The following is a 19,763-nucleotide window of genomic DNA, read 5'->3' on the forward strand; positions in this document are numbered from 1 at the left end:
ATTTTTATTTGTTTTTGTAAGCAAATATCAACCTACATTACAGGCTTGAAGGAATTTTACTAGATCTATGCAAAGTTGGGTAAGAAAAAAATAAAAAATAATATTTCTTCATGCACAGTAACTTCCTTTCTATGCATTGATAACATTATTAAATGGTAGTTGTAAAGAAGTAATGCTGGTCCATACTTAAAAATTGAGATAAATATAATGCACCAAACAAAACTACGAACAGTGTCCACGTCTGTGTAATAATATAACTTATCTGTTTGCTGCAATTTGTGTCAGAATGATGATTCATACCACTTTGTCAGCATTACTTGTTCAAAATGGACCATAAATTCATTATCTTATTTCTTAGTTTAACTTGATCTTATATTTAGTTTGAATTTGTTCTAAAACTAATAATAATGTGCATATTAACACTTTCTTCAGTAAAATTGTGCTTTGCCTTTTTCTCCACATATTTATAGTAATGAGTACAATATAATTTGGGGTCACAGTGGCTGCATTTATCTCCTTGAAAACTCTATTACAGAATTTGTACATTACATATCTTATTAGTCTTATCTGAACTTTTATTTTTGTAGCTCTTACTTTAACATCTTCACAAGAACCAATCAAATTTAAATGCTACAATGACAAGATTGTTTTGATGTGAACTAATCCTAATTAATCAAGGTGGACACAAGTTGATAATGAATCAGTAAACTAAATATTGCTGAATGAGTATAGCTGTCATGGACTTTGTTCAACTTTCAGTGTTATTGCAGATTTTTTCTCCTTATCTTTCACTGTCAAATGCATCATTAGAAAGTTATTCTATGTACACTTATGTGCTGACAAGAGGATGAGCCTCGACACAACGATAAGGTTGCTTGCCTTGTGACCTGGAGGTCATCAGTTTCAAATCCTCGAAGCAGTCTATTTGACTGTGAAAGTAAGGTTGTGTACATCGACTCACCTCAGACCATGCTATGTGTGCACTGGCTGCCCTTTTATGTGCTGACAGGATGACACATTTGCTATAAAACCATAAATCATGCACAAAATCTTAACTTATCCTTATTCCTATTTTGGTTTTATTTGCATTTTTGCAGGCATAAATTGCCTTTGTGGTGTAGGAATCCTTTCTACCCCTTATGCTGCACAACAAGGTGGATGGGTTGGCCTTTCTATCTTATTCATTTTTGCACTGATTTCCTTCTACACCGGGATGCTCTTACGTTCCTGCTTGGATAGTGAACCTGGTATTGAAACATACCCTGACATTGGCCAAGCTGCATTTGGTACTACCGGACGTATTGTCATTTCGGTAAGACTTTCTTCTCATCTCTAATCTTCTTTCAGTTGAGAAGAGATCACAAACACTATGTAAATTAAGACAAATAATCCTCAGCGGCGACACTTTTGCACGTCTTGTTACATCTACACAGTTTCAATGCTAGAGATATGTGTGTGAAAGTAATGTGTTATTAGCATTTTTCTAATTAACAATAATAACATTAGTCTCTAATCTATTCCTTATGCTTTTTCCTTTGTGAATGCAGATAGTACTCTACGTGGAACTATATGTAAGTACAGTTTCCTTCACTCAATGGCAATGAGTATTCTGTTTGGAGTGTCACGCATTTTCATTTGTTATAGTAAAAGAATACCAACAACCGAGCCTTAATCCAAAGGGTCGGCTATAGCAAAAGAATACACGAATGTAAAATTATTAGCAGCTATCAATTTGGATTCCAATGTTGAATCTTGTTGGCTAATCTGTTATGAACTTTGTCTATAGTTGCATAAGTTCTTTTGAGATTTTTTATTTTACTTTACCGAAATTGCTTTCCTATTGATTATTCCTTCATGCAGGCTTGTTGCATTGAATATATAATTTTGGAGAGTGACAACTTATCTTCCTTGTTTCCAAATGCATACTTAAATTTGGGTGGAATTGAATTGAATTCTCATACCCTCTTTGCATTGATTGCCACCTTGGCTGTTCTTCCCACCGTCTGGCTCCGTGATCTAAGCGTTCTCAGTTACATCTCAGGTAAAGCTGATTTTTCTACAACAACTTACTAGTTAGCCATCCTCTGATAAAAGTTAAAGTTAGAGATGCAAAATCACTCATGTGAATTAAACCTTGGTGTAGTTTACCTTTGATCCTAAACTCATTTCTAAAAAAGGTTTTACCATACTTCATGGTACCTTTTTCTTCACCCTCTTGTTCAATCAAATCGTTGAGAGATCACATTAGTTTTCAGGAGGATAACATCCTCATTAGATCTGATGATAACATAGCACAAAAGTTATACAGATTTTTGCACATCGGGTTCGTACTTATGATGCCATGACTAACCAAAATCGCAGGAAATGCCTACGGAATTATAAATTCACAATGAATTCCAAATGCACTTAAATTTTCTGTCGATGTTAAGCCTTGCCGTTACTATTATAAAAGGAAATCATAATATATGAAATTGGTTAAAATGTATTAACTGCAGCTTCTCAATTTTCATTTCCGTAATTGTTCTTGTTCATTACATTCACTCATTGCTGATGAATTTTTCATGTATATTGGCAATCAACAGCTACACATTACAGTATTAGTACTATTAATTGGAAAAGTTGATCATAACTGTTTACCATGTTTCTTACAGCTGGTGGAGTTATTGCATCAATTTTAGTGGTTCTATGCTTGTTCTGGGCTGGTGTAGAAGAAGTTGGCTTTCATAGCAAAGGGACAACACTGAATCTTACAACTTTTCCTGTTGCTGTGGGTCTCTACGGATACTGCTACTCCGGACATGCCGTCTTCCCAAACATTTATACATCCATGGCAAATCCAAATCAATTCCCTGCAGTGCTCTTAGCATGGTACACCAAAAGAAAACTTCTAGACAGTGATAATCTCATAATCTATTATTCTGCATCATACTAATTGAAATTTGCAAGTATATTTGAAAATATATTATTGTCGATCTGGTTCAACTTGAATGAAAATGTAAGCATGGCACATGATCTAGTAGTTAGGCATGAATGTCTCTATATATATAGAATATATGATGTTGCACAAGACTTTTATTCTCTTCAGATGAAATTTTTCCCTTGAATCTATTTAATACCTTGTGTGATTTCTTTTCCTCACAGTTTTGGTATTTGTACCTTCCTGTATGCTGGAGCTGCTGTTATGGGATACACCATGTTTGGAGAAGCTATACTCTCTCAGTTCACTCTTAACATGCCCCATGATTTGGTGGCCAGCAAGATTGCTGTCTGGACTACGGTATACATACAATGCGCTCTATTTTCGATCTGTCTTAGTGAATTATATTATAACATATTCGGGTTGTTTAGATTTGCCGTAGCTTAAGCACTTGCAATGATTGGTTCACGTGGCATTAGGACCTCTATGACAACTTACTATGTTGTTAAGACTTAAGTCAATCCATTTCACAATAGAAGTTAAATTGTAGCAAATGTTTAAGTTGGTCTGTTATTTGTCCATGTTTCAAGCCTAAAGGTATTTTGTGTGATGATGCATGCTAGAGATACAAATCATTCCAAAGTCTAAATATAACAACTTAAGCTTTTGGGTTTTTTCTTCATGATTATGTATATTTTGCAAGATATGAATACAGTAGCCTGTTCAAATTTAAAAGTACCATGCTCTATTTATGAATGCTTATCTTTAATAGTAGGTGTATCCTTAATTCCTTATTACTCACTTTAGAAGAACCTTGTCCTACTCCTATATCTAGTTTTACTCAATATATATCAGGATATAATTAGAATCCTATATTAGCCATATAAATTGCTAAAATCATTAACTGTTACATGTATTTGTTTTCAGGTGGTTAATCCATTTACCAAATATCCTTTATAAATGCCATATAAATGTACATGTGCATGCATATCTGCATTTCTTGTGGAAAAAAATCATTCAGCTTAAAGAATGGTTTTTGTTTCCAAACTGCCAAGGGAAAAGCTAGAAGATTTTCATTGAGGAGACCAAAGAAGAACAATACTTTATATACAGGGACCAAGTTAAAGAACTTGTATATTTCAAAATAATTTTATGTGAAAAACTAGATTTTTAAGAGTTCTAGGGTAGCTATAAAAACTGCATCATAACAGTGGTGTGTCATTTCTCTTGCATTCTCTCCATATACTATACACCCTTAAGAATATGAAGGGACATGTTTTTCCTTAATTAGCAACACATATGCATTGACAATATCTCCAGTGGCAATGAGTCTTGAGGAACTGATACCATCAGACCATGCCAAGTCTTACCTATATTCCATCTTCATCAGAACTGGGTTGGTAGTTTCTACCCTCATCATCGGCCTATCGATTCCCTTTTTTGGTTAGTCTTTTTACTTCCGGTCCTTATTTAGTTCATTGCTAAAATAATTTACTACCAAGTGAACTGTCTCTTCAATACTATTTTTATACTGAATCTGAAACTATATCTAAACCAATATGAGAGGGAAATATGATTAGGATTTATTGCATTACTTTCTCACTTCACTGTCAAATAGTTGCACTATGTTATATCAATAGCATTTTACCTTTATTGCAGGACTTTTGATGTCATTGATTGGATCATTACTCACAATGCTTGTTGTAAGTTCAATTTATCTGTTCTTTTTCTCCTTGACTTGATGACAGTAGCATTTAACTAATTAAGATTAAACTTTCTGACAGACTTTGATACTTCCCTGTGCTTGTTTTCTAAGAATCTTGAAGGGAAAAGTCACACAATTACAGGTATGATTATAGCGACTACACCCTGCAACTTATATCATTTATTTCATAAACTACCTTTGTAATAATGTAACAGTATTGATCAGCAATCTCAGCTTGTCTAGCTGAATGTGAACACTTCAAAAACGTTATCATAAATAACAAATTAAGAGGCTGAGGTAGAATGAGTATTGTACATAGAAACATTATGTTTTACTTAATGACTTCATAAAAATACTATGTTAATACTAATACAACTTGAAGAATACATATGAAATTAACTAAAATGGAATTATGAATAGAAACATACTATGTTGATATCTATACAACTTAAAACATGACAAAGGTGTGTTGTATAGCAATTCTAGAAGAAATGTCACCAAATATTTGTGTTACATCATTAATTCATTTCAAACATTACTGGCATAGTTATAGTAAACTCCACTATACCTCTACTTTTGTTTCATATGTCTGCAGGCAGTACTTTGCATTACAATTATCACGGTAGGTTCTGTATCGGCTGTTTTCGGAACATACTCGGCTCTCTCCGAGATTGTCAAGAGTTTGAGTGGATGAAGTTGCACGGCTCAAATCCGAGACAATGACATATGTCTGCAATTTCCTAGCTTGCCCTATTATTCTTTGTATGTTGATTGGTCATCCTCAATAATAAGTCACCATTTTCTCTTAAAGTGGTTATTGTGGTTGTTCTACTTTCTAGTTACCTTATCATAAAAAGTTTTGCTCAAGTTTGAAGTATCGGCTATCATAAAATAGATTATGGCAGAGAAACATTAGACTTTGTAATAAAGTGTGATCAAATCAAATAAGTTTAGTAAAGATATGTTTTTTAGAGTTCAAGTGTCTAGTGCAATTTCTTGATGATGATCAAGAATCTCCATTACTATTTCACACATCTATAGTATATTCATCCACAAGGTTCCAAGGAAAAGGATCTGGAACCCTTCAACAAAATGGCTTCAGGATATTGTTTTCATCCAAATTGAACAATACATCTAAATAAGAGTATTAATCATGTTATTTGTTTGATAACTTGACAAACAAGAAATACTATCAAATTTAGAGTTTTATTATCAAATTTATAATTATGGTATAAAAGGGAAACATTGATCAAGTTAATTTATCAAATTTATTAATTAAGTTTGCAGGTTAATCACCATGATGAGGATGTAATGAATATCAATGATTTAGATAGATCAATAAATATGTGATGGTCTCTATTAGATATTGTTTGCTTTTATAGAATTAGAGAAGAAGTGAGAAATGTAGAGGTTGAGAAGAAGAAGTCTAGTGAAAGAGAGAGAGTGAGAGAAAAAAGGAAAATAAGAAAAGGTGAAGAGAGAAAGAATAATATGTTTTATTAACTTTATGAATTGATTATTACAAAAAGAGCACATGCTCTTTACTTATAGAAAACGAAAAGCTAACCAGTAATGAATCTGGTCATAAAGATGGGTCAGATACATTATGAATAAAAGAAGTCTAGATATATTTTAGGTGTCAAATAGTTACATAATTATAAAATCAGTTAAAACTGAACTACACTAATATTCCCCCCTAAATTTGAAGCTATCATGACCTCATTGAGCAGTATATAGATAAATGATGTGAAGTTTGTCCCGACGAAGAGTAAAACGGGAAGTAGAGAGAGACTTGGTAAGAATATCCGCAACTTGATGTTCATAGGAAACATGCTCAACTAGTAATTGCTTGAGATCAAGTTCAATATGTTTGCTCCTAGAGTGCAAGACTAGATTTCTGGAAAGTAAAACAATGCTCATATTATCACAGTATACAACTCAAATAGAACTTTTAAACTATAATTCCTGAAGGAGACTTTGAATCCATATCATCTCACTAGCAGCAATAGTCAAGTTGCGATATTCTACTTCAACTGTAGACTAGACAACCCATTCTTGCTTCTTTGACCACCAAGAGACCAAATTAGGACCTAGATAGACATAGGCCCCTGAATTAGATTTTCTATCATCAGGATCAAAAGCCCAATCTGCATCATAGTAAGTATAGAGTGGAAGGGTTTTAGCCCAAAAGCCCGTATTCAACCCGTTTTGGAAGCCCGTTTTTTAGACGAGCCATGGAGGGCCAGGCCAGGCTGGCCCGCGGGCCAACATTAAGATTAAAGTTCATTTGTCTATCATGTTGCTCATTGCAATTAAGATTAAACTTTTACAATTTTAACTTATGTTTGGATGCTTAAGCATATAATTCTTCTTTCTCTTTGTAAAGTGAACATTTAATATCTCATCATGTAGTCATCTATTATCTTCACTCTTATCCAATTATTGTACTTGTTATCAGATAAAGGTGGAGTTTCACTGACAATTAGGGGTGTTTGAATCAAATTTAAACATTTAATTAATTGAAGTGGAAAATTGGAAACTCAAACAAAATGATTTTGATTCATTTTGGAAAATTAATTGAGTTCGATTGGGTTTCAATTTATATTTTTAATGTAGTCGAATTCAAATTAAATTGAGTAATATATATATACTTTATTGCGATTGATTTATAATATAATAGTTTTAATTCTTATACACTTTTTAAAACTTAGGAGTTATAAACTCTATTGTGAATTAGGAGTCTAAAAGTTTAAGACTATGGTGGTTTATTGTTTAGAATTTACAAGTTTTATACTAATGCAATATGTTATTATGAGATTGTGTCTTTTGTTTGTGATTTTTTGTTTTAAAAGACATTTATGAATTGTTTGAATTATTTATTTTTGTCTAAAAGCTTTAATGTGTGTTTTGAAAAAAAAAACGGGTCAGTCCGTCGGCCTGTCAGCCTTTGCCAAATATGGGTCGGGGTGGCATTTTGAGCCCTTTTAACAATAAGGGTCGGGTCGGGCCAACTCATTAAGTATACCCTATCTAGGACATTGAAAGCATATATATTATTCGAAGATTCATTCATTCATTTGTACATTCAAGAATAAAAATCTTCATTGATTGACTTATGCATTTATTAATTGCATTAAAAAATAAAAAATTTCACTAATTGACGTATGCATTTATTTATTATATTCAAGAATAAAAATCTTCATTAATTGACATATGCATTCATTCATTGCATTCCAAAATAAAAAATCTTCATTAATTGACGTATGCATTCATTCATTGCATTTCAAAATTAAAAAATCTTCATTAATTGATGTATGCATTCGTTCATAGCATTCCAAAATAAAAATCTTCATTAATTGATGTATGCATTCATTTTGTTGTGTAATGACTTATACCTCTAGATAACAACAATACAAGTTATGGTTTGGGCTAATGTAAATGGGTTGGGGTAGAAGGCTATATATATTTATGTTATGTAAACCTAATGTAACAAGGAGAAGAATAGTCAAACACTAATCTTAATTCTCTAATAATTTATAGTGGTAGCCGCTCAACACTCCTAGGGACGTAGGCACAATTGGCCGAACCTCGTTACCAAATCTCTTGTGTTATTCTCTTGTCTCTATACTCTTTACTATTTGATTGTTCACTTGTTCCCAACAATTGGTATCAGATGGCTCTTAACCCAGGTGCCAAATTCGAGGTGGGGAAATTCGATGGAACTGGTAAATTTGGATTGTGGCAAAGGAAAGTTAAGGATGTGTTGGCTCAACAAGGTCTATCAAAGGCGCTGCGTGAGAATAAACCAGAGGGTATAGATCAATTGGATTGGGAAGAGTTGAAGGAGAAGGCTGCGGGAACCATACAACTCTGTCTATCACATGAGGTGATGTATCATGTTATGGATCTGACGTCACTAGCAAAGGTATGAGAGACATTAGAGAAGCAGGAATGTGCTGATTTGCAACAACATCTCAACAATTTTAATTAAGTGATCAATGACTTGTAGAAACTTGATGTGAAGGTTGATGATGAGGACAAAGCAATATTATTATTGTGTTCTTTGCCAAATTTCTATGAACACATGGTGACAACATTGACGTACGGGAAAGACTAAGTCAAACTAGATGAGATCACATCTGCACTTCTGTCCCACACTCAAAGAAGACAAAATGCAGGTGAAGGGTCTCAGAGTGATGGTCGGTATGTGAAAGGGAGCCAAGCGTGTGGAATGAGACAAGGCAGAGGAGGTCCTCCCAAAGGGAAAAGACCAAATTCCAGGGGCAGAACACCAATAGAGTGCTATAAGTGAAAACAGATTGGGCATTACAAAAGGGATTGCCCCAATGAATGGAGCCCTAACAAGCTGGTGGGAAAAGATGGAGTATCTACATCTGCAAATGTTGCACATAAGATAACTCTGGTTACAATAGTATAGTTGATCTACTATTTGTATCATCAAATTATAGTACAGATGAGTGGATACTTGACACTGGTTGTTCCCACCATATGACGCCAAACAGAGAATGGTTCACCACATACAGGGTAGGCAATTTTGGTTTTGTGTATCTCGGAAATAATAAAGCATGTGACCCAGATTTGAAGAAGAATTTAATTTTCTTTGGGGACATTGCAGGCAAAAGGATTTAGCTATAGAGCTGATGGGGACAATGATATTCTTCGAGTATGCAAATATGCTCTGACTATGATGAAGGGTAAAAGGACTGCATGGAACACTTACAAGTTGTTAGGGAGAACATTTGTAGGTGGAGTTGTTGGAGTGGCTGAAGATATCTCAGTAGATTCAGACCATGGTGATACAAAATTATGGCAAAGGCGTTTGGGACATAAGAGTGTGTGTGGGATGACAGAACTATGCAAAAGAGGACTGTTGAGGGGAGTCAGCAAATGCAAGCTAGATTTGTGCAAGTATTGTGTGCTTGGGAAACATACACGAATTAGTTTCAAGGCTGACCAACACAAGACTTGGGGCATTCTAGACTATGTCCACATTGATGTATGGGACCCCACACTGATGTTTGGGGACCCACTCAGGAACCATCCCTAGGAGGTTCTAGGTATTTTGTTACTTTCGTTGATGACTTTTCTCGCAAGGTCTGGGTATATTTTCTGAAGCATAAGTCAGAAGTCTTTGCCAAGTTCAAAGTTTGGAAGGCAGAGGTAGAGTACCAGACTGGTAGGAAAATCAAATACATGAGGTCAAATAATGGTACGAAGTACAAAAACTCACAGTTTTAGAAATTCTGTGAGGAACATTGCATGTAGAGGCACTTTTCAGTGAAGAAGACTCCTCAACAGAATGGTGTGTTAGTATGGCATGTTATGTCATCAATAGATCACCACGGGCTTCATTGGATGGTAAAGTTGCAGAAGAAGTATCGACATGTAACCTAGTCAATTATAATATATTACGCATATTTGGTTGTCCTGCTTATGTACATGTACCCAGTGATGAACGATCTAAACTTGATCCTAAGTCGAAGAGATGTATCTTCATTGGATATACTAAAGGTGTGAAGGGGTTCATGTTCTGGGATCCAGTTTCTAGAAAGGTGGTGTTGAGTAGAGATGTAGTGTTTGATAAAGATTTCATGATGAAATAGTCAGTTTTGACATAAGTGGTCAGGCCAAATGGAGAGACTTTGAGATCAAATATGATTCTAGTGAGCAATGAAATGGTTCAGGTGAATAAAGGCAAGGAACCATGCACTAGTTCAAGTCAAGAACATAATGATTCTCAGGCAGAGANTCTAGTGAGCAATGAAATGGTTCAGGTGAATAAAGGCAAGGAACCATGCACTAGTTCAAGACAAGAACATGATGATTCTCAGACAGAGAGTTCAGGTGTGTATGAGTATCTACTTGCTAGAGATAGGGATAGACGTCCTATCAAACCTCTATAGAGATATGGTTTTGATGATATGGCTTCAGTTGCTCTCCATATCAGTTCAGGAGATCCATGTAGCTTTCAAGAGGCTATAAACATCCAGGAGAAAGAACAATGGACGGGTGCCATGATGGAGGAGATGTAGTCTTTACAGAAGAACCAAACTTGGGAGCTTATTCCATTGCCCCATAGACAAGTGTGCAGTTGGGTGCAACTAGGTGTACAAGAGGAAGCCAGCCATATCAGAAAAATAAGGGGAAAAGTTCAAGGGTCGTCTTGTAGCAAAAGGGTATTCACAGTAGAAGGGGATCGACTACAATGAGATTTTCTCCCCAATGGTGAGACACACTTCTATCAGGGCAGTGCTTGCCTTGGTAGCCAGCCGGGATATGCACTTAGAACAGATAGATATGAAGACTGACGTTCTCAATGGTGAATTAGAGGAGAAAATTTACATGACACAACAAAATGGGTTCAGTGCAGCTGGACAGAGTCACTTGGTTTGAAAGTTGAAAAAGTCTCTATATGGGTTGAAGCAGTCTCCCAGACAGTGGTACAAGCGGTTTGACACTTATATGTTGAAGCTTGGTTATAAGCATTGTGAGTATGATTGTTGTGTTTATGTGAGAAGCCTTGACGACGGTTCGTTTATTTTTTTGTTACTTTATGTTGATGATATGTTTATTGCTGCTAATCATTTGAGTGATATCAATGAGCTGAAAGTCATGTTAGGTAAGGAGTTTGACATGAAATATTTAGGGGATGCTAGGACGATTCTTGGGATGGAGATTCACAGGGAAATGGGAGCTACAAAACTATGGCTCTCCCAGCAAAGCTATGTTGTAAAGATCTTAGAGAGATTTGATATGAGCAATGCTAAAGTAGTGAGCACTCCATTGGNNNNAAGCTTTCCCTAGATCAGTGTCCAAAGACAGATGAAGAGAAGAAATACATGTCAAAGGTTCCATATGCCAGTGTAGTGGGTTGTTTGATGTATGCTATGGTTTGTACTAGACCGGACTTGGCATAAGCAGTTAGTCAAGTATGCAAGTACATGTCGAAACCAAGGAAGCAACATTGGGAAGTAGTCAAAATGGATTTTCAGATATTTGAAGGGGACTACAGGTCTCGGTATCATGTTTTGCAGCCAACAGAGTAAGCCTTCACTTATTGGTTATGTTGATTTGGACTATGCAAGAGACTTGGATGATAGAAGGTCCACAACGAGGTTTGTCTTCACCCTTGCAGGTGGACCAATTATGTGGAGATCATCAGTTCAGTCCATTGTTGATATGTCCACAACTGAAGCAGAGCACATGACAGCTGGTGAAGCTTCTAAGGAAGCCATGTGGCTTATGGGGCTCGTAAATGAGTTAGGCATTGAGCAAGGTGGAGTTCCGCTATATTGTGACGATCAGAGTGCTATCTTCTTGGCAAAGAACCAGGTGTATCATGCTAGGACCAAACATATTGATGTGAGATTTCACAAGATCAGAGAGTTGGTAGCTTGTGGGAAGATACTATTGTAGAAGGTTCATACTTCAGAAAATGCAGTTCATATGCTAACCAAACCGGTTATCGTGGACAAGTTCAGGCATTGCATGAGCTTACTGAACATTCACTGATGCTGGACTATGGAGCGCCCCCAACCCAATGGCGGAAGATGGAGATTGATGATATTCGCCAAAATGGAGATTGTTGTGTAATGACTCATATCTCTAGATAACAGCAATACAAGTTATGGGTTTGGGCTGATGTAAAGGGGTTGAGTTAGATGGATATATATATGTTATGTAAACCTAATGTAACAAGGAGAAGAATAGTCAAACACTAATCTTAATTCTCTAATAATATATAGTGGTAGTCACTCAACGTTTCTGGGGACGTATGCACAATTGGCCGAACCTCGTTACCAAATCTCTTGTGTCTGTACTCTTTACTATTTGATTGTTCGCTTGTTCCCAACACATTCATTGCATTCCAAAATATGAATTCTCATTGATTGGCCTATGCATACACACATAGATAAATGAAAATTCATCATTCATTGACTTATGCATGTATTCATTCATTCATCATAAATACATACATAAAAAACATATCACTCATACATTCAACAACTTTTTATTCATACATGCATTCATTCAAAGAAGGAAAATTTGTCATTCATTCATGAAAAAAATATATACATCCATTCATAAAAAAAAAAGTAATTCATTCAAACATTACATGTCATACATTACTATATCATACATTCTAATTCATCATATCATTTCATTCACTATTATTGATATCCTTATTCATTGTCATGAAAAGTAAAAAACATTTTATACATCTTCTCATATATCATGATATTCATGCATTCAAAGTCATACACATCATAAATTGCATTTTTTAGTAGTCTCACTCATCCAATAAGAAATAAATTACGAGCATTCCTACACCTTATACATTATAAAAAGATTTACATCCTCACACTATTCATACATCTCAACATATACATAGTCATACACGTTCCTTACATTTCATGCATCATTTCAAGTTATAGGTTACATTACAATCCATGTAACATGATAAAAAAATGTTCACTTCATGCATATTGTGCATCACTAAAAATCATTTTTCTACATGTATTTCATGATCCTATTGCAAAGGGTACTCATAAGTTTGCATTGGTTTTTAAGAATATTATTGTTAGACTCGACTGTAAGCAATCAGTATTGAAACGGAAGATATTTAAGAAGATAGAGAACTTTTAGTTTTTTATCAAGACCACATGAGCTACACTCGTTACACGAGATAGTGCATTGCCTCCAACCCTAGCTAAAATTGCAGGCTTATTAAATTCTCATTTGAGAACCTAATCAAGGCCAAGCCCATCTCACACTTATTCGTGTTACCTTTTTCATGATTTTTTTTTACTTTCAAATGCATATTTTTTAACGATTATGTACTAATGCATTGATCATGCAAATTTTACCATCTCATACTTCACCCTACCATCCCCCATTGCATTCTACCAGTCATATTTACCCAAAAGAACACCACAAAATAACCCAAATAAAATTAATTCATGCATTACTATGAGATATTAGATTCAAAAATAAAATGGAGGATGATGCAAATATAAAACCAAAAATGATGTACATCTTCAGACAAATTTTTCTGATGACACAAAGCTTCTTTTTAATTCACAAACACTAAGAATATATCCCTAGTCCCCCCATTTGACCCAGACATCATGAATAGAGATAGTTTTTTAATAACCTTCAATATGTCAATAACTCGGGGATGATATCTTTTCAATCGTTTTCCTTGACTTTCAACTATTAAATAAAATAATAAATCATTTCACACCACTCACGTGAATAAGGGATAAGAGAATACAAAGATTTTTCATTGCTTAAAGTGAAAAAAAAAACAAAAGTAAAAACAAAGCTCGTTGAGTATCCTCAAGTGATATCTCAAGCAAAAGTTAGGGCAAAGAAAAGTGCAAAGGAACTTTTAGAAAATTTTCGCCTAAATCTTAGGCCATTCTTATCAATCTAGAAAATTCTCTTATTAGTTGAATGTCATTCTAGAAAACTATTGAAAAATAGGAAAAAGAAGAAAGGTGAAATGTAGGTATGGGAAACACATGTTTTAAGCTTTATATCCTTTACCTAAAAACCCTTAACCCAACCACAATACAAGCATAAAAAGATCTTGTCAAAGACTTATTTGTCTAAGTTGCGCATCATGACAAAAAAAAAAAGCTGACACCACTAAATTGAAATTTTTATAAAAACATGTCATATTTAATGCATGAAGTACATTCTATCTTAAAGATCACCATCATAATCACCACATAAATATTCAAACCCTAAATACAACTTCAATTTCATATTCATTTCTCACAACACCACTTATGGCCCAAACACTTACCAGGTTTGCATCATCATTGTTTTTAGTATTTCTTTATAAAGAGTGGTGCGTGAAATAAAGAACATTAAATCAAATGACGAATAATCACTCAAACTGGGGCAGTTTTTTGGGATGATTCTCGTGGAAGGCCCCTAAAATTAAAATCCCAACAGAACAACTTGAATAGAAGAATATCCCCAAATATCTCATACTAGGGCAATTTTTTTGGATGTGTCCTGTTTTTCTCAAATTGAAAAGTTTCATTAAGCCCAAAACTGAGACAATTTTACATAAGGATGTTCACAAAAAAGAGTGTTAGGCTGAAAACCTGCAAGGGGGACCTAAAAGAAGGAGAGCGGTACTAAGTCAAAAACTTGAAAAGGGCAATTTAGTATCATTACAAAAAGAGAGAATTCCCGACAGATATGTACATGAGATATTCTGGGCGAAAATTAGGGAAATTTAAATGAACACCCTTATGCAAATGTCCATTATAGTTTAAGCAAACTAGGGCAATCAAATTATTTTCTTCGAAGGAAAACAAGCAATCACACTTTCATCTCTAAAGGGTGAAGCTCCAAACAAATTATATCGAGACAACATTATCGGGATTAATTTTTCTTCTCAACACAACATAAGGACAACAAACCATCAATATATCATCACAGTCAACAATAGTTATAATATGGGTTCACATTTCAGTCGAAGTTAACAAAAGGAGACAATTTATATGTCAAAGACAAAACATGAGCACACTAAAACATTAGTGCCTAGTTTCTACCATTCATTACATTACATCCATAACTCATACATGACATCATGAAAAACATCACACATAACACACTCTCAAATACTCACTCTTTATTTTACCTTCATCAAAACAAGTGCCTTACGGGTCCAATGCCTAATATGGGCATTCCAACTCGGGATTTCCGGGTCCTACACCTTGATGAGCATTCAAATTCAAGCTTTTCAGGTCCTTTACCTCGATGAGCATTCAAAACCAAGATTTTGGTTCATGTACCTTGATGAGCATTCAAATTCAAGCTTATTGGGTCTCGTACCTTGATGAGCAATCAAAACCAAGATTTTTGGGTCATGCACCTCGATGAGCATTCAAATTCTAGCTTTACAAGTCCTGCACCTCGATGAGCATTAAAATTCAAGCTTTTCGGGTCTTGTACCTTGACGAGCATTCAAAACCAAGCTTTCCGGGTTCTGTACCTTGATGAGCATTCAAATTCAAGCTTTTCGGGTTCTGTACCACGATGAGCATTCATAACCAAGCTTTCTGGGTCTTGTACCTCGATGAGCATTCAAATTCAAGCTTTTTGGGTCTTGTACCTCGATGAGCATTCAAAACCAGGCTTTACAAGTCCTGTACCTCGACGAGCATTCAAAATCAGGCTTTTCGGGTGTTGCTCCTCGATGAGAATTCAAAACCTAAGCCTTCTGGGTGCGGCACCTCGATGAACATTCAAGCTTTTCAGGTCTCATGCCTTGAAGTACAATTTAAGCTTTCCAAGTCTTGTACCTTGACGTTCAATTTAAGCTTTCTAGGTCCCGTACCTTTAAGTGCAATTCAAGCTTTCCAGGGCCAGTACCTTGACGTGCAATTTAAGCTTTTCAGGTCCCGTACCTTGAAGTGCAATTTAAGCTTTTCAGGTCCTATACCTTGACGTACAATTTAAGCTTTCTGGGCCACGTACCTTGAAATTCAATTTAACTTTCCAGAGTTTGGACCTTGACGTGCTATTTAAGCTTTCCAGGTCCCGTACCTTGAAGTGCAATTTAAGCTTTTCAGGTCCCTGTTGAAAGATTATTTTTTAGGAGAGAGGGGTTTAGGTTTTCCTTTTCTAATTTAGGTGTGTTTTCTTTTTATTTGATTAAGTAAGTGAACTCAGTTCTTTGTTTGCCATCTCGGCTTTGTTGAAATAAATTACAACGCCGGTATAATGGTTTCAAGAATATTCCAGTTACAACTTACTTTTAATAATCATGTGAATAAGTTACTCCTTCTTTGCCCCATCTCGGCTTTGTTAGAATAAATTCCAACATCGGTACAATGGTATCGACGCAATCCCCTATTACATAATTATTAAGTACCTTTGAATACCATCTCGGTTTTGTGGAATAAATTCCAACACCGGTTTAATGGTATTCTAATATAATAAAGTGATGAATAGTTAGTTGTTTGAAACAAATAAATAAATAAATAACAAAAGAAAAATAAATTTAAGTGACTTTTATTTATTTACTACCTTTCGGGTTCATTTTATTAACAACCCAAACTTCTTCCTTAAGGAAGGTTGGTATTAAAGAATAAATAAATGGTGGAATGTAAATAACAATAAATAAAAGTTAGTAAGTTAGCTTTATCACTTTTGTATATTAAAAGGTGTTTTCAATAAATAAATTTATTGATAACACTTTACTATTTTACAATTTACACCTCTTTCAAGATTCAATTGTAGTATAGGATAGGTATGTCGAACCACAAAGAATTGTCTAATAGAATGAATCATATGAAAATGTCAAAGCACAAATAATGAGTAAACATATTTTGATGATTTTTGTTGTTGTTTTGCACATAAACAATTTAGCAAGAAAAATATAATACATATTAACAAATTTCATATTAACAAATTCTTGAGGAGACAAGATCATTTTGAATAAGGAAAATATTTCTCAACTTCTTTATGAATTTGAACTACTTAGACAAATTCTTATGTTTTACTTTGATTAACTCCATACACCAAGTTCTAAAATCCTCCTTTTAGTGTATGTTCTAAAATGGTAGAATAATAATCACTTACATTTATTACTAAACAATATTACGTCCAAAAATAGATTAGGTTGTCACACCCTAACCTTGACTACTCTAATATTGAAGTAGTAATGAATATAAGATATTAAGAAAAGCATGCTTAACTTGGTAAATAAACTAAGTAGTAAAACTACTTCTTAGTTTATCTGTTAAGTGTTTGAGACAAGTAATTTTTCATGACTTGAAATCGGTTTTTAGTTTGAGACAAGTAATTTTATGACTTGAAATCAATTTTTAGGTGATCAATCTAAAAAGAGCATTAAGAATTTCTCAAACAAGTAAAATTAATCAAAGCACCAACTTGAATGATTAAAATTCAAATCTTTTAGAATATAAGAAGAAGTAGAAATACATAACCATATTCAAAAGAAATTGTTAAGAGCATGAGCCATCCATCCAAGGATTGGATGCTTTGAGTTCCAAATGAGATTACAAAATTGATTTTTGCATCTCATTTGCCTTTTCCTTTTCTCCTCTTGAATTATAAACTAAAATTACAAAATTTACTTAAATAAAGTTCCTAAGAGCTAAGAACAAGAAGAGAGAACTTCATAGAAGAATTTCTAGGCAAAATGTGAGTGAAAATGTGAGAGATATGATGATTTGCCCGAATGGAATATGCCCTATTTATAGAAATTCTGCTTGAGCTACTTGATTGCACCGCTAAGCTGCTTGTTGAGCAGCTTGAGCATGTGCCAATCTCGTGTCTGACTGTGACAAGCTTGAGTTCTAACCGTGTCAGGACTAGTCTGGTGCTAGGCTGAGCAGCCAAGCAGGTCCGCTTAGCTGCTTGCTTGAGCAGCTTGGTCCAGGTCAGGCTGTTATCCAGGTCAGGCTTGTGTCCAGGTCAACTTAGCGTGGCTTGGTCCACGCTCAGCTGCCTGTTTGAGCACCTTGATATTGACTTCTTCTTTTTTTGACCATGAGTTTTTTTTTCTTCTTCTTTTCTTCTTTCTAAATCCTACAAAATACAAAAAAATGAAATACAAACACAAATATACAAGATTGTGATATTTTATACAAAAAGTATTGTTTTAAGTTGGTTTCTCTCAATTATGCTTAATATAAGTGCCATAAAAGTGTATGAAATTTAGATATGTTTGGCACTTATCGGTCCCGTACCGTGAAGTGGAATTTAAGCTTTCCAAGGTCTGTACCTTGACATGCAATTTAAGCTTTCTAGGTCCCACACCTTGAAGTGCAATTTAAGCTTTCCATGTCCCGTAACTTGATGTGCCATTTAAGTTTTCCAGGTCTCGTACCTTGGCGTGCAATTTAAGCTTTCCAGGGCCTGCACCTTGACGTGCAATTTAAGCTTTTCAGGCTTTGTGCCTGAGTTTTTAAATTTGAGGGCTCTGTGCTTGACGACCTCAAATTTTAATTTTGAGGACCTCGTGCTTGACGATATCGAAGTCAGTCTTTTCAGGCTTTGCGCCTGACTTTTTAAAATTTGAGGGCCCCATGCTTGACGACCTCAAATTGTATTTTCGAGGACCCTGTGCTTGATGGCCTCGAAATCAATCTTTACAGGCTCCATGATTGGAATTTTTAAGTTTGAGGGTCCTGTGTTTGACGACCTCAAATTGTACTTGAAAGGGCCCCATGTCGGACGACCTCCAACAAAAAGTCTTTCATACCTTGCTCTTTATCTCCCCAGCAGAAAGGTCTTTTGTGTCTCGACAAAATCAACATTCATTTCTTTACTAGTTACTTATTGAGATAACTCTCAAACCTCAGTTTGTGTGCTATCCAATATGTAACAAGTAAAGAGGGGGGCAGTTGTGAATACCCAATTTTGTCTGGCCCAAAATACATTTTAAAAAATTATAACAAATAAAAATGTTTTTATTGTTTATGAGGCTTAATGACCCATTATTTTAAAAGGCAATGTCAATTTGAATTTCAAAATAGGTTCAAATGAATTCATTGGTAGCTAATTGATTCTCTCGCAAAGATTTTTTTCAAAAAATAAAAAGGCAATCTTAAAAGGATTGTTAAGTGGCTTAATGATCACTTATTAGCTAGAATCAATACTTAAAAGGTGCACCATGAATGATAGCATTAATGTGGTAAAAATAAGAAGAGAAAAAATATATTTTACGACCCTACAAAAATAATGCTTTTATAAGGGTTATATGCAAATTGAACCCAAATCATGTTTTTCAAGCTACTTTTAAGTATTTTTGAATCAAAAGAATTATTATTCTTATACATATGTGGTTAAAATGATTTTAGACTTTCTAAGAGAAAATTGTTTAGGCATCAAAAATAACATTCTTTAAATATCCCAAAATGATTAAAATTCGAATCTTGAGTAATAGCTATTATTAATTTCGAATTTTAGTTATTAAGGGTCATAATCATGAAAATGGAGATTTTCGAATAAAGATTAAATGCAAATCTGATGGTCTCATAATCATAGAAATCAAATTTAAATGAAACAAATTTGATTTATTTCCCTTAACTTCCTCTAATCAATTAATGAGGGATATTCTCCTCATTA

At 34.6% G+C, this 19,763-nt stretch overlaps 1 protein-coding gene across 5 annotated transcripts in view; it reads left to right on the forward strand.

Annotated features, from left to right (window-relative positions):
- The window catches only part of LOC109359025 (vacuolar amino acid transporter 1-like), a 7,984-nt gene extending 2,383 nt beyond the window's left edge, over positions 1-5,601 (forward strand). For all 5 annotated transcript variants that reach the window (XM_019603526.1, XM_019603527.1, XM_019603525.1 and 2 more), the window contains 10 exons: positions 1,098-1,312; positions 1,548-1,571; positions 1,861-2,041; positions 2,652-2,868; positions 3,142-3,277; positions 3,845-3,864; positions 4,215-4,360; positions 4,577-4,620; positions 4,702-4,764; positions 5,218-5,601. In XM_019603526.1, the coding sequence (XP_019459071.1) occupies positions 1,098-1,312; positions 1,548-1,571; positions 1,861-2,041; positions 2,652-2,868; positions 3,142-3,277; positions 3,845-3,864; positions 4,215-4,360; positions 4,577-4,620; positions 4,702-4,764; positions 5,218-5,316 (1,145 nt within the window). In that variant the 3' untranslated portion in view covers positions 5,317-5,601. The remainder of the gene's footprint in view (positions 1-1,097; positions 1,313-1,547; positions 1,572-1,860; positions 2,042-2,651; positions 2,869-3,141; positions 3,278-3,844; positions 3,865-4,214; positions 4,361-4,576; positions 4,621-4,701; positions 4,765-5,217) is intronic.

The sequence above is a fragment of the Lupinus angustifolius genome, chromosome LG11 (genome assembly GCF_001865875.1).
Source record: "Lupinus angustifolius cultivar Tanjil chromosome LG11, LupAngTanjil_v1.0, whole genome shotgun sequence".
NCBI classification, from domain to species: Eukaryota; Viridiplantae; Streptophyta; class Magnoliopsida; order Fabales; family Fabaceae; genus Lupinus; species Lupinus angustifolius.